At 35.3% G+C, this 15,380-nt stretch overlaps 1 protein-coding gene across 2 annotated transcripts; it reads left to right on the top strand.

The window, feature by feature from the left end:
• Positions 1–1,614: 1,614 nt before the first annotated feature.
• LOC102228651 (programmed cell death 1 ligand 1) lies at positions 1,615–10,676 on the top strand. Of its 2 annotated transcripts, none has more exons than XM_023337942.1 (9): positions 1,615–1,744; positions 3,221–3,290; positions 3,477–3,733; positions 4,438–4,534; positions 5,024–5,290; positions 6,118–6,228; positions 9,168–9,233; positions 9,468–9,518; positions 10,555–10,676. In XM_023337942.1, exons 1-9 carry the CDS (start codon positions 1,742–1,744, stop codon positions 10,569–10,571), a joined length of 939 nt encoding a protein of 312 aa, XP_023193710.1. In that variant the 5' UTR covers positions 1,615–1,741; the 3' UTR covers positions 10,572–10,676. The 2 variants fall into 2 exon arrangements, with proteins under 2 accessions (XP_023193710.1, XP_023193709.1); XM_023337941.1 differs by lacking the exon at positions 1,615–1,744 and adding an exon at positions 2,015–2,087.
• Positions 10,677–15,380: the final 4,704 nt, after the last annotated feature.

Consider the following 15,380-nt stretch of genomic DNA (forward strand, 5'->3'; position numbering starts at 1 on the left):
CATCTCAGAAATCTTTCCTGTTGTGACAGGTATCATTTTGCCTTAAGTCACAGAGGAGGTAGCATTAACAACAACAGCTTTCCAGGAGATGCATTAAAAAATGGTAAAGGATTTTAAACTCTGAGATAACATTAGTACTGATAGAATCAGACACAGACTTTTACTACCGGAAGGAAATTTGTTGTGTACCAGCTTGCACAGGAAGAAAAGAAAATCACTGGCAAACCCACAAAATTTTCCCCAGTCACATTGTAAATATATTATGGTGATATGTGCCAGAGATAAATAGTTAAATTATTACATATATTTCTTACAGGACAGGTGGGAATTCCACTTGACTGGCAGCAAGGCTGGTGATGGAAACTCAGGGTTATTTAAATTTCCGTTCTTTTGTTTGTTTTTTTGTTGGAGATTACATCTTGTGAATGTATCTGTATTGTGTTGGGAACATTGTTGTTATTCTGGATTGTACTTTTAGAACGGCATTTGCATACGGTGCTTGAAAAACCACAAATTGTTAGCTATATGGCACAAGATACAATAAAGAAACAAAAGAAAGATATAAATAAACAAATTATTTATTCAAAAAGTAGCCAAAAGTTTTCCCTTTATCTCTTTAAACCAGGAATATGGATATTTTATTCAACAGTTCTGGCTGGTTTGTCTAATTTATTTATTTATTGGTCGTTTTGGTCATTTGCCTATTTTAGCAGTTCTGATGTTTTCTTATTCAATGTTTCTACAATCAGTTACTTTCAGGGAACAAAATACATTTGTGCAGTGGAAGATTTGATAGAGACAGAAAAAGATATGTTGATTCAACTTTTTAAATAAACATGATTAGTCACTGGCAGCAAGATAGCCACTTAATTTTCATACTGTCCCTGACAAAGCACTGTCCCTCCTCCACATGATGCTGCTCACTGCCTATCAGCTGACCCTTTCTTACAAGAAAGACAAGTCAGCTATTTAGAAATAAATGGAATAAAAACAGTCATGGTGAGAAAACTACAAGTGCACCATGCACTCATGTGGTATTCCTATTAGTAAGTAATATTCTACAAGCAGGACCTCGACTTAAGTAGCTGGTTGGCTACCAGAGCTGATAGTTGAATATCAACTTGTAAAGTCACCCTGTTATGCTCCCAGAGTTACTATAACCTTGTATATTCACCTAGTCATAAGACAAATCGAATAGTTTCAGTTTTGAGTGAGTTGTTACTAATGCTGTAATAATATATGAGCATTGAAATTAATGTCTGTGGTAATTTATGCTTTCGTTTTTATTCTTCTGTGTTACTTACTGTACGTGAGTTTTTATTATGTTACTTTACATGCGATATAATTTGATTCACGGTTTATTAAAGAAGCTCCTGGTTTCTCATGTTGGTGAGAAATCATGGTTAAGATCTTGATAAAACAAAACAAAAGCAAAAAAAAAAAGAAAAGAAAAGAAAAATGCGCCGTCACTTTTACGGTAATAGTGACTGACTTGGCTTAAAAGAGTCTCTGTGATTTGGAGAACCCCGAAACACCACACGAGAATGCGGGGGGAAAACAGACAGTATAAAACGCACACTGAGTCAGCTGGGATTCATTTCTTTACGCCTTCACAGTTCCTGGACGTTTTTTACGCTGTTGTCACAAACTACTGACGTCGCACCTCAACTGCAAAGAGCTCGCCGCGCTGATTAGGGAGGCTGCCAGTTACAGTGGAAACTGCTTCTTCTACTCGTTGTTTATGGTAAGTGTAATTTGGTTTTTATATCTATATTTGAAAAAAGAAACAAGTTTAAATACTTCTTTACAGCGTTTACTTACAGTTTTATAATTTTTTTTAAAACACAGTGAACACATAGTATGTAGTAATAATACTATTTGTGAAGTCCCTGATGAGCAGCACGCCTCAACTTTATTCATATGACTGAGTTCAGTTAGATACAGCCATGCGGTGTGGGTGTATTACTTAAGGAGGAAGGACCTCCTCTTTATTAAAAGCGCTCGAAGAAATTATAGTATCATTTAGACGTGAAGGAAGAAGGAAGCAGCACATGAAAATACAAAAGGCTGATTGTATCAATCTGCAGGTAGGACAGCAGTTTGAGTAATACTCTGTTTTTAGCTTTCAAATTTTTGCTTTACTTAGCCACGATTAATAGTTGCAGGCACCTATTTTTATTACTCATATAGTCATACTAACGTAATACAAGGGGAATATTTAAAGGTATACCTTCGAAAGGTTTTTAAAAAACCTTTTGTCTCTCTATTTTAGTAGCTTAACTATAGCGTTAATTTAATGTATGTTTTGCCCCACGTTAAAAAAAATATTTTTAAAGGTTAGTTATTTGTTAGTACTACAATTTTTTTTAAAAATTATTTTATATTATATATATAAAAATATATATATATATATATGTATATATATATATTTTTTTTTATTTTATTTTTTATTTTTTTTACAAATCTCCTTTTATGGAAACTGCAAGCGTTTGTAAATTACTCCATGATAATTTATCTAGGTTTTTATGCTGCCTTGATAAGTCTGGACAAGTAGAGGATTTACATTTACATCTCAACTTGATTTTACTATTACAGTATTTTGAGTTTTCAAAAATAAAAAAGCAATGTTACCACCTGCTAATGGAATGCAGGTGCCAACTTTTACCAACTGAGCTTTAAAAAAATCTGCATTAACTGTCTGATAGTCCAGTCCTTATTTGATAAGTCAGAACGTTGGCTGAGACCCAAAACCATTTTCAGCATATGTTGTTAAGTCATTTGTGGAAGTCATAGGTGGTAAGCACTGAAAACGTCATACCGTTTCAGTGTTACTATTTTGTACAATAATTCGTAAAACAGATTCATGGCAAAACCAGAGATGACATTTCACAGTGTGAAAATATTTAGCTGTTTCAATGAAGTTCTTAGTTATGAATCATTCTGCCGAAGAAATATGATGTTATCCACAGCTGAACACACATTCTTATATTTTTTGTGGTTTCCTGATGTTATCTAAACTAAACATTTTGCAACAGTAAGAGCTTAGTCATACTTAGGTCGGTGATAAAAAAAAAATGTATATCTTAGCATCATGTGTTGTTGATGATCACAGTGTCATGCACTGCAAAATTTTCAGCTGACCTTCATCTGCAAAGTGACTTGTGATTATCTGTGACCAAAGGTTTTCAATATTTTGTTTACACTTTTTATTCATTCTCAGATTTCAATGGACTTGGTCATTGTTGTAGCTCTTGTAGTTCTGCAAGTGTCCCTGCAGCCATCTCTTGCAGGTGGGTAGTAACTATATACTTGTGAAACATGAGGAGTTTCTATTTCTATTTCAATTTTACACACAAGCTAACTTAAATCTGCAAAGCAAGCTTGTTACTTAAATGAACCTGAGATTTAGTGTGTGTATGTTATGTATTTTGTGCAAGTTTATTCTAAAACATCTACTACACATTATTGTCTTGCAGCCTTGTTTACAGTGGAGGCAGAGCACACTTCATATAATTCTGAGTATGGAGGAAATGTTGTGATGGGCTGCAGGTTTTCTTCCAAACCAGCAAATTCTCAAAATGACCTCAAGGTTATCTGGCACTGGATGGACGACAGTCCAGATCAGGAAGTGATACGGCTAGTAGGCAACTTGGAGAGCTCTTCTTCTTCGAAGTTCAAGGGTCGAGTGAAGCTTCTCACTGATGAACTGAAAAATAGCTGGGCAAAGATACAGGTACTTCTTTTCTTTTTATTTATTTACTTATTTAATATGAACAATACAAAACACACTGGTGTGTTTGTATTGATATCTGGTCAATACAACACATTGGCATCTGGTCAATTGGCATCTGGTCAATACAATTTGTTTGTCAATACAAACAAATTGACAAACAAATTGTTTATTGACAACACTTTGTTTGTTGTCAAACACCCTGACAATACAAACAGGGTGTTTGTATTGTCAATACAATACAAACACCCTGGTGTTTGTATTGTATTGACCAGATGAGTTATAGTTTAAGCATTATGGCAAACATGCCATTTTTTAATGCCTGGCCACAAGAAGCTTTTCTCTGTATAAAAATAAAAATAAAATGTTTCTGGCACCGAATCAGTTTCTGTTAACCAGAGTTTACATAACAATTGTCAGATGACTGATGAGACAGTTGGGTAATTTCTTTATGACATATGTTGCTTGCCTGTTTGAACTTGCCAACACATTTTATGCTGCCAAAAATGAATGACTTTGAAGTTTGTTCGTTCTTAATCCTGTTAGGGCAATATGTGCATTAACAATATGCAACACAATTTTATGATTTGTTGTACTTCATTAAATGCTTGGAGACAGAAGTAGAAATGAAGTTATGATTCAAGTTCATTTGAAGTAGTTTGTCTTATGGTACATAATGATTTTTTCCCTTCCATCTCACTTCAAAGATTTCAGATCTCAGGATCACTGACTCTGGGACGTATCAGTGTTTGGTTCAAACAACAGAAGGGACCGATTATAAAACTATAGCTTTGTCAGTTGGAGGTAAGATCACTCTTTGAGTCTGTTACGATGTGCATTTTTTGTTCATTACAGCAGAACTTTTGTTCCAGGAATGGTCTTGCTCAATGACTGTTGCACATGGTTATTTCTGGGCAGTTAAAAGTAAAACTAATTTTGAAAATGAAAGTAAACCCATCACTGTTCAGTCTGATAGAGAAAAAGCTTGAGACCTTTTCGGATGCAGTTCCTTGCAGAGGTTTTCACATACCTAAAACATTTTTAGACTTTATTGGGATTTTGTTTGATCTTTTGAGACAATAAGTGCAAAAGTAGGCATGCACAGACTTTTACTTTAACAAACAAAAATGGGCAAAGTTTGACATCTACTTATATCCAGTGCCTCCAAAACATAAATGTGCTTTAGTTTAAGCCAATCCATTATGTCTGAACCCAAACACAACATTTGAATTCTTATTTACATTATTTATTCTAATAAAATGTCGCTAATCTTAATTGTTTATTCTTTTCTAGCACCATATCACTCAGTCTCAAAACAGATTGAGAGGACAGCAGAGGGGGATAAAGTGGTGTTAACCTGCCAGTCTGAGGGATACCCTCAGTCTCCTGTTGTGTGGCAGGATGGGCATCTGCAGAGTTACAGTTCCAACACCACAACCACAACAACGCCAGACGGTCTCATTAAAGTCGTCAGTCAGATTGAAGTCAGCTCTTCAGAGAAAACAAAATACACATGTAACTTTACAAAAGACCACTCGTCTGCAACATTTCACATTCCAGGTAAATTCTTAACATTTGTGAAGGTTTTTTTTTTATATAGTGATCAAAGAACTTGCTTCAGAAAGGTACTAAATGGGCAAAGAATCAGTTCAAAGTTTAAATGTCATAGAAAATTTACTGACTCTGGAAATCAGCAAGAAATGATATCTTCTTCTTTGTGCTACTTCAGTTTCCTGTTTTGTTCATGCTTTCCCCCCTTTTTTCACATCTTAAATGAACTCTCAGGCTCCCTCAAGTCGATATGAAAGCAAACTTATCTTTGCACCTACCTACAGTGGCAAAGAGATGCAAGAATTACCCCTTCTTTTTACTGCAACTGTAGGTGTTTTGGAACAATTCAACATTGTGTAGGGGTGCTGAGAAAAAAGTTTTTATTTAGTTTTTAGTTTTATTTAATTTTAGTTTTTATTTAATTTTTGGCTATATGGTCTGCTTCTTAGGTTCACTGGAAAGTATATTCTAAAAGACTGGAGGTTAATTTTAGTCTTTAAGGGACAGAACTTGATCAGCTTAAAGCAGAGAGGATCCAGTATTCTTTAGGAAACGATGAAAATCACCAACAAAAACAGTAAAAGTAATCTGAAAAGATATTTTGATGCTCAGCACAAATACTGTTGCATAAGGCTAAACTATTTCTCCTTCACAGCGACTATTAGTTTTGCTTTTGCCCACTATAGGGAAGTCTGCTGCAATTTGTCTTTGGTAAATTTGGTTCTTTCCAAAGTGGTTTATAAAACCCATATGTGGACATAAACAAAATGTTTGTCTGAGATTAATTTTATGTACGTTATTAAAGAGGTTGCTCTGTATTTTCTCTCTTACTACAGATGACATACCACTCCGTCAAGGAGAAAATGACATCCTCATCGTTGTTTTGTGTGTAGGATTAGTATTGACTGCCATTGGTCTTGGAGTGGTCATTTACCGACGCCGAAAAGGTAACTGCCTGCTTATTCAATTAAACACAGAACCAAAACTTAATGTCATTTGTTAGTATTTTTGGCAACATTATACTGTCCAAAAATGATCAATTTGTAAAGAAAGATGAAGTCACGTATGTCCCAGTTAAGGTTTTCAGTCCCTGATACCAACCCAAGTCATTTAGGAAAGGCATTTATTGATGCCAAGTCCCGGTCGGATACTTTGTTAGAAATAAAGCTGGTGTTTGAAAATTGGTTGGGGGGATTATGGTTGTGTATGAAAAGCAAATTCAGCACTGATATTTTTGTGCTAAACTCTTTCAGAGATCCACCAACCATTGCAAGAAAAACACTTTCCTTAGCAAAATACAATATTGAATAAATACAGGAAGTGTGGATGTATTTTAGCAGCTCACTGCAGCATCAAGAAATATAAGCTCAAACCATTTCAGTTAAGAAAAAGCAAGACAGCAACTTGGAGCTGTTGTATTGCATATGTACAATCTTATCTCAGAAGGACTTGCAGCACACAAGTGCTCTTTGGTTTGATAAGTTCACATTGGTACTCATTGCTTATGTGTAGGTGCTAGAAGTGGTGATAGTACAGGGGTTGTTTGGTGACTACAACATGGGTCAGCATGGGTCATCCATCCATCCATCCATCCATCCATCCATCCATCCATCCATCCATCCATCCATCCATCCATCCATCCATCCATCCATCCATCCATCCATCCATCCATCCATCTTGTATTGGTCGTGGGCTGTGGGATTTTTCTCAGGACTATTACATCCTACCACAGTTTTTTGTTTGTTTTGCAGCTTAGTGAAGAATTGCAGCCTGTATTTAAAATGTCATCACTAAAACTTTTTAATTTGTTGGTTTGCAATGCTACTACCTGAAAAGAAAATATACTAAAAATCTGACAATATAAATAGCAATATAAATCATTACTAGCAGCATATTGTACAGTGTTTAGATTTTGTTAATAAGCATTTGTACATATTTTACTTCACCATATAATTCTGACCACTTAAGTTTCAGATTGCTATACAGTTACTGAATAAAGTATTTGAGAAAATCGGAATATTCTTCTGTAGAGTAACATCTACTTCTAAGGAAGCATCAGTGTGTGAAACAAGCCAAATCTGAAAAAATAGCTAAGAATTTTCCACATTTGGGAATGTTAAATGAATTTGTCAACATAGATAAGTTGAGAAAGAAAGTAAAACAAAAAGTGATGCACAGATAAATCTAGAAGAGATGCATAACAGACCAGTGGAAAAGGGAAGCATCACTTGAGTCTGACTTTCACTTTGGTTCTTTATTTAGCTTTATAACTTGCTGCATTGCTAGAAAATTCTGGAGTGTCTCTCATGTTTTTAGTGTTTGACCTAAAAGCTCAAACAGTCTGACATTACTGTCTGTGCAGTTCACAGCATGCTTCATATCCTTCCTGTTCTGGAGCCAAGCCAGAACAGGAAGAGACAAAAAAAAATAAAGGCTTTGTGGTAAAATCAAAAACAATAACACATTATTTCAATGAGAAATATAAATCTAGGTTTTTTTATGTATGGCAATGGCAATGCAATTTCCACTTGAAAGAGGAAGTGTTTCTCAAAATGTTTTTGACGATCTCATGTTTGATTTAGTACCGTACCTTTTGTCATTTTAATTTAGTGGAATTTCACCAGCATGTGACATTTTGTTTATACTAGTCATGTGAGCATGACTTTGCTTTTTTTTTGTTGAAGTTGAGGACTTCATGAATCTGCCTGGAATCACCCTGCTTGGTTTTGCCAAAAGGGGAAATTCACAGCTATTTGTGAATGCGTAGGTGCTTTTTTGCTCCAGCGCTTTTCATCCAAACTAACACCCTCTTCCCTTGTACACTTATTACACACACTTTCAGATAAACGAACAGGCTAATTTGACAAGAAATCCTGTTTGAGTTACGGGTATAGAAATCTCTGGGTGACTATATTCAGGAAACGTCAGCAAAAGTCAGATACTTACTTCGTGTAAGTATCGCATTCTGAGCGATACTTACAAGAATATTGTTGTCACACAAAGACTGAATGTTAACTATGTAAATAAGAGACGGGAAGAAAAATGAAGTCATAATGCTCTTGTAATAACACCTTAACACTATCATCCAGCATCTTTCCACATTTGTTGGTGTCACTATAAAAGTGTAAAAATTCTTAAAATAATCTAATTTTTTGCAGTTGAATACGCTCACAAACAAAAACAGTAGAAGAATCCAAACTTTAACTTCAATATTGAGTTGGAAGAAAAAAAATCCCAAGTTAAGAAATTTTTTTTTTTTTTAAAGACACTATGGCTTTTTTCTTGCAGCCATTTCTTAATTTCTGTTTAACATAAGTACAAGTACTTGTGTTTCCCTCTTTGCTTAGTAGAAAGAGAAATTGGCCCCTTTGTCACATATTTGTACCTCAAAGTAAAAGGGGATCATGTTATAGTTCCTAAATACTCTCATCCACATTGCAAAGGAAATGGTTACAGTAAAAATGATTCAGCTACATTTAATTGAAATGTTAAGATTACAAATAAGTGTGGAAACCAATAACTTTATTAGTTACTTAATGTTTGGATTTTTCCTAAATTTTCATTGTGAGATTATTATAATGCAACAAAAGATAATTTAATCATCTTTACTAAGGTTAGCATAAAATCTTTTGAAAAGTGCTGCATTTTGTTCCTAAACTTCAAATTCCAAATTCGTTAAATGTGTTGCAAGAGAAATGAATAGAAAGCATACTGTAAAGCATTAATTTAAAGCTAATATGTCTTATTCCAATGTAAATGTGCTGTGTTTTGCTTTTAGAGGCAGACAGACCATCCACTATTCTTTTCTTTGTATTTGTGCTTTTATATATTTTTTATCTAACATTTTGTATCAACACACTGAATCAAAGGTCCCCTTGTTTTATAGATATCAGAACTCCCAGGACCCATAGCTGCCTGGCTGGTGATGTGGAGTCCATGTCTGCAGCTGCCTGTAAGTCTGAACAGCTCCATTCTTCTGTACCGAACAACAACGTTACTATCTCTGAAAGCACCATTTAACAGCTACAAAAAAAAGTCAGTTGAAGTCAAATCATTGATATATTAGGCCTCTTCTATGTTTACACTTGTCATGATTAAATTAGTTGGTAATTATTAACTCTGGAACTGATTAGCTAAGGTGTTAAATAAGTCCCCTGTTTTCCTGATAATGTTAATTTTCCCTCAGGCCTACAGAAAGACAAAGGAAACGAAGTTGAGGAAATAGTTGTTACTGAAGGTAAGACGTGACGCTGAGTTACGATACTGTTGTGTTGTCTGATATCTGTCTCTTGTTGTCCACAGTGATATGATCCTCTACTATCATCACTGCCTTTAGGTTCTAGTAAAAGTCTTTAGAATAGAAAGCAACTATCTAAAAAAAAAAAAGAAGAAAGAAATGAAGTTGAAATACTGCGCTAAATGCATAAAATAAAAGAATGCTTACTAATGTAGGAAACTCCATTAGTAAGCTACTAGACAAATTCACCCATTTTAGACACAATAATATAAAATTATATGTTCAAGAAGGAAGTAAAAGAAGAACATTGTTTCTTTTAACATTCTCTTTCAACGAGTTTGTTTTTTGCTGAACGTCCCACAGAGGAAAATCTGAGATCGCATCTGAAAGCTCGTTACTCCGAGTTTTATCTCACTACAAAAAAAACGAGACGCCTCTGTGATAGTTTCGCTGCCTTACAGGCTGCAAAACAAGTGAGTCAGAGACAGTTTTCCAATCCCATTGAAAAAAATAGCAGACTCCTCTTCCTTTTTAATCTCGTTTACTGGAAGCCCAATAATTTGACTGCATGAAATTAAAACGATTCCAAGGTCAACTGATTCTTTCAACCCATACATTGTAGCTACGCAAGTGCACTAATTTCTTACCCATAGACAAACAATTTCATACTTGTTAACTCAAACCAATATTTTTTCTGTTAGGTATTTTTTGCAAATTATGCAGATGTTCAAATTTTGCTCATATTTTGCTCATATTTCAATAATTTTTAAGAATTTTACTTATATTTTGCTCATCCAGGTGACACAGTTCAAGGACTTCAAAGCATATGAACACACAAGCAGCATATTTTTTTCCGTTGCAATATATGTTACTTTTGAGAAATCTGAGGTGTCCCACATGGCTCACTGTTAGGACTTTTCTTTTTTTTCCTACTGGCAGTATTTACATTAGTGTTATGAAACTAAGAGTTTGGACTGATGCCTTCAGCTAATAATGTTATATGGTTCAGAATTACAGAGCTTCTTTTCATTTTCAGGGAAGGGATGTCAGTGAGACTCCAGGATCTACTCGCAAATACCGGTGAAGTCTTGTTACCTGAGGGAGGGACTTCCTGGAAGTGGGAAAACAACCGTAGCTGACATCCTGCTCTCATCTTGGACTAATGCTGCTTCTATTTTCCTTGATGCCAGCTTTTTGGATCTTCTTATGTATGTCAACTACACCACCTGGAAGGTGACTTGTTCCAGGAAGCAAGAATGCGGCTCTATCTTGGTGGAAAAGATATCAGCGGAGAAGTTGAGGACTATTCTGTCCCAGTCCAACAAGACTCTGCTGCGATTGGATAAAGAAGGGAGCCACTTTTTCATGAGACTTTGAGGAGGTTTTTAAGTGAAAGAGGATCTTATAGAGCATTAGTCACATCCTTTGGATGTGACTGCCCTGTTCTTGAGCAAGATCTGAAGACGAGGGACACTGAAGTGTCAAGAACAATCTACAAAGTACTGAGGACACAGAGGCGTTGAACAAAAAACATGTTGCATTTTTTAAGAAATGATAGTATGTATAGTTTTTTAAAGCCCAAATATGCTGCAAAGTAAACACATTTTAAATTTATGTGCAATAAATATAGATTTTTGTATTTTTATAATTTGTCTTTGTTGTCTACTTAATTAAAGAGATTACATTTCACACATTGGTTTATTTCAAGAGACGGCTTCTTAACATTTCTCGAAATGCTGCCAGGGGAAATTTGAGCTCCGTCCTTTTGTGCAATAGTGAAGACATGCAATATTGGTCTCAGACTCTTTCATTTTTAAAACATTTGATAACTCAAGCATACTTTGAACTCAAGCATACTTTGAGACTTTGTGCAGGTTTCAGTTCTTTGTACGTGCATGAGAAAAAGAAAGGTCTTGATTTAGATCAGTTGCTGGATTGCAAGCGAAGCAGCAACAGCTTCTCTAATATCAGCTGAAGATGAGGAAGTGCCATGACTTTACTGGCAAGAGACTGGACTTGTTACAGTAATATTTAGTTTAAAATAAGACAGTTTATTTTGACATCATCTTTTTCAGAAAAATTAATGGACTTTTTTCTGAGATTATGAGTAATTCAGGGTATTGGCCAAGAAACTTCTGGTTACCATTGCTGTAAAAACGTTCATTCCTCTTCTGCTGTTACATATTTTGTCACATTTCAACCACATAGTTCAATGTTTTATTGGGATTTTATGTGATTGACTAGCTCAAACCTGAAAATTGTGTATTGTATTCATCTACCAAAGTCTGCAATCTCCTTTAACTACGACTGCAGCGGCAAGTGTTTTGTGCTGTATTGCTACCAGCTTTGCACATGTAAAAACTGAAAGTTGTGCCCGTTCTTTTTAAAATAGCTCAAGCTCTTGTGTCTTCCACTAAAGCCTCAGGTCTTTTGCAGCCTCTAAGTTTTCTTTTAGGATTGACCTGTCATCATCTACATCTTTTCTTTCCCTGCTAAAGAAAAGTATCCCCTCTGTTTAATACTGCCACCACCATGTTTCATTGCTATGACACATCATTGCAATGATGTGTCATAGAGATGCGTCATATTATTCTTCCATCTCATTTACCATTTTGCATTTAGACCAAAAAGTTGGCCTTCTTTCTTCTTGCCTCTCTTTTGTGAAGACGCTTCAAGTTTCTATGAGTAAAACTTTTGCATAACCACTTCACTCCACTTCACAATTAAGCATTTCTTTGTCTTGGTCTATTACATAAAATCCTAATAAAATATATTAAGGCTTGTGGTTAAGACTAGATTTGAGAAGAAGTGTAAAAATGCTTGCGAGGGCACTGCTGCTTTTCATTAACTCTCAGGAGACTAAATGGCTGAATCTAAGTTTTAGTATTTTAAGTTGTGTCTGTGTGGACACACCTTAAACTGCTGTAACCGGCAAATATCGTGTTGTTTTCTTTATGAAGCATAAATGGAGAAGTTAAATACCAACCACAGATAGCGACCCTGAAGTTCCTATGGTTGACATGTGACAGTGACATAAATTTGCACATGTTGTTGCATTTTCATAAGAAATTATTAATGCATCAGATAAAAATGCACAGCTGCAGGAGCAGTCAAAGTCAAAGACGAACATGATTGGATGTCAAACCTAATTTGAAAGATTGCAATGGTTATTAAAGTTTTGTCTTTTGTTACATATGTAAGAGCTTATTGTAAAGTTTAAAGCTTCCACTTCAACTTACAGAGTTTAGAAAATTGTGACGGATTCCTCATGCATGGCAGCAAATACTGAATCTGCAGAAAGAATTCACAACCTCTGGTCATTTTACATTTGTCATTAGGCCTTTTTGTTACTGTGACCTAAAACCACAACTTAAACACATTTCCTGTTCCTGGAACATTGAAATAACAAGCGATTAAGGTTAAGATGATCTTATCTCAAAATGCCTATGGCAAAAAAGAAACTGGACCAGTTGCTAGAAAGGCAATAGGTTGTACAATCTGTCAGTTTTATTGTTGTGTTTTTTTAGCCCGTTAGTTGGAAAACACTTCCTTGTGCCCTGTTTTTATTTTATTCTGTCTGCCTGGATAAATAGGTGAATTCCTTATCCAACCATATGCAATATGAATAATGTCCCTCACTACCTTGCCCCTGCTTGGTTGTTTTTTAAATAGGATTTCTTCCTGAAAAGACTTTTTGCTCAGCTCCATGAAAAAAGAGACAGGAATTCCTCTGACGTTCATAAAGGAATCGCCAGATTGTTATCAAATCATAAACTTCAGAAGCCAATATGGGAACTGTGGTAATTTACAGCGACATACTGTAATTTGTCTCAGCAGCCTTGTCAAAAAAACAAAACAAACAAAAAAAATACCCACATTTATCATCATTCATTGATAGACCGCTGTGGGATTTGCTATATGTGTCATCCTTATTAAGAAATCTGGGTTCAGGAAGCAATGCATCATTTGGAAACTCCCATTACAGTTGGTACTACAGCCCCTTTTGAGTACTGGTATTTTTGAGGAAATCTGCATGTATTTTATGACATCACTTTTGTTCTATCTAACAAAAGGCAGATAGAACAAGACAGAATCTATAAAATCAAACATATGTGACACAATCATAACTGAGCTGAAAGTTTGCCACACAGTGAGACACGGGAGGAGGAACCCCCATGACACATTTGTGAACCTTTTGTTTTTCTATATTTTTGGTCAACATTCAGTCTCGCAGCTTTAAAATGAACCTGCTATAAAATGACAGACTTACAAAATCAGCAGAAGATTAAAATATTATTTTATTTTTTTTATTATTATGTGTCTAAGCATTTTACTAACAACACGGCTAATAAAGTTTACAGTAGAACTGCATATTGTATCATAACATAGTTTCATTTGTATCACAGTGAAGGGAATCTTAATAATGTAAAGTACTAAAGGTGTTGTTGCAATCTTAAAAATTCTGGATTGTGCAAGAAAGGCTTCCTCTATTTTTTAACTTTGTTTCCCATCATAAAAACCTCAAATCTACTGAATATGAGTTTCGATTGCAACAGTTTCTCCTGATCATTTGAGAAGCGTTCATCCACTTTTTGAGTTCCCCAATTTTTCAGTACGGAGAAATGATTCCTTCAGACCCTCTGTCCACTCAACTGGACAAAGCATATCTAAACAATATAAAAATCTATAATTTCATGACTGTCACTGTCTGGCTTCTGATTCCCCAATGAGGATGAAAATTTGCCTTTTAACTTGATATGAATGCACATCAGACAATACAAACACAGCTCTAAAACAGATACACCGTATCTGTCTTCTATTGTGAATATGAAATTATTGTAATCATAACCTAATGAAATTTTTTTCAGTAGAATTTTTTGCTCTTTAAAAGGAATATTCAAGATAACTTAAAAATATTTACAATCAATAAATTACAAATAAAAAAAATGTAATGTCAATGTAAAAAGGCGACCTTTTTACTAGTTTTCTAGACGCTTGATGCACGGCTTTTTGTTTATACAATCCCATTAATTTTTTTTTATCTTACCTCAGACGTCCACTAGATGGTGCCATCTTCTTTTCCATGCAGCCTCTGGGTTTTTCGATTTCTGTGATAATAAAACCATATAGCTTCATTTAAGTCTGTTTGCTACCCTTGAATTAAATAGTTTTGCAGAAGAAAAAAAAACCATATAAAGAAACAAAAGCATCTGAGTTCACTTTAGCTGTTGTTGGTGTGTTGCAATCTCATTTTGTGGTTTAGCTTAAAGTGTGCAATAAGGAACCACTGAACAAACTCCAGAAACTGTATACTGAGTATTACAACTAGACTTAACAAGCTAGAAATCTCCTCAATATGAGGGACTTTACAAAAGTAGCACAAAGTCTTTCTTAAGCGTATTTTTCCGTCAAAAGGGGATAAATGTCAATTGTTATCGTGCCGCTTTTAAAATCTTATCATTTAAACCAAGAAAAATGATTTTCCCTGAAACTGAATGCTGTTGATGCTTTACTCCATTACCCATCAACCCCATCCTGCCTCCCAACACAGCCACAAACCACACACAACACACACTGAATAAGTTTACCCTCCATTCAAACAGCTTGATCCCCCCCCCCCCCCCCCCCCCCCCCCCCCCCCCCCCCCCCCATTTCCTCTTTCAACGTCAACCCCTCTGACCAACAAAGTTTCATCAATCTGTAATTAATATTCGAGGGAAAAGAGGAGAGCATCGGGAAGCAATTATTCAATAATGTATGGATGTAAATGCACACTCAGTCCACACAAACACACGTACACAAGCACATATACATCACCATGATCGACTCTTCCTCTCCTCAGAGATCAGGTTACTTGCGTTT

The sequence above is a fragment of the Xiphophorus maculatus genome, chromosome 8 (assembly GCF_002775205.1).
Source record: "Xiphophorus maculatus strain JP 163 A chromosome 8, X_maculatus-5.0-male, whole genome shotgun sequence".
Lineage (NCBI taxonomy): Eukaryota > Metazoa > Chordata > Actinopteri > Cyprinodontiformes > Poeciliidae > Xiphophorus > Xiphophorus maculatus.

What these genes read in the sequence shown, in the direction of transcription:
- LOC102228651 (XM_023337941.1), top strand. Translation starts at nt 2,052, where the DNA reads ATGAAAATACAAAAGGCTGATTGTATCAATCTGCAG. An exon ending in ATAGCTGGGCAAAGATACAG is followed by an intron (nt 3,734 to 4,437) that starts GTACTTCTTTTC and finishes CTCACTTCAAAG; the next exon opens with ATTTCAGATCTCAGGATCAC. An exon ending in CATTTACCGACGCCGAAAAG is followed by an intron (nt 6,229 to 9,167) that starts GTAACTGCCTGC and finishes CTTGTTTTATAG; the next exon opens with ATATCAGAACTCCCAGGACC.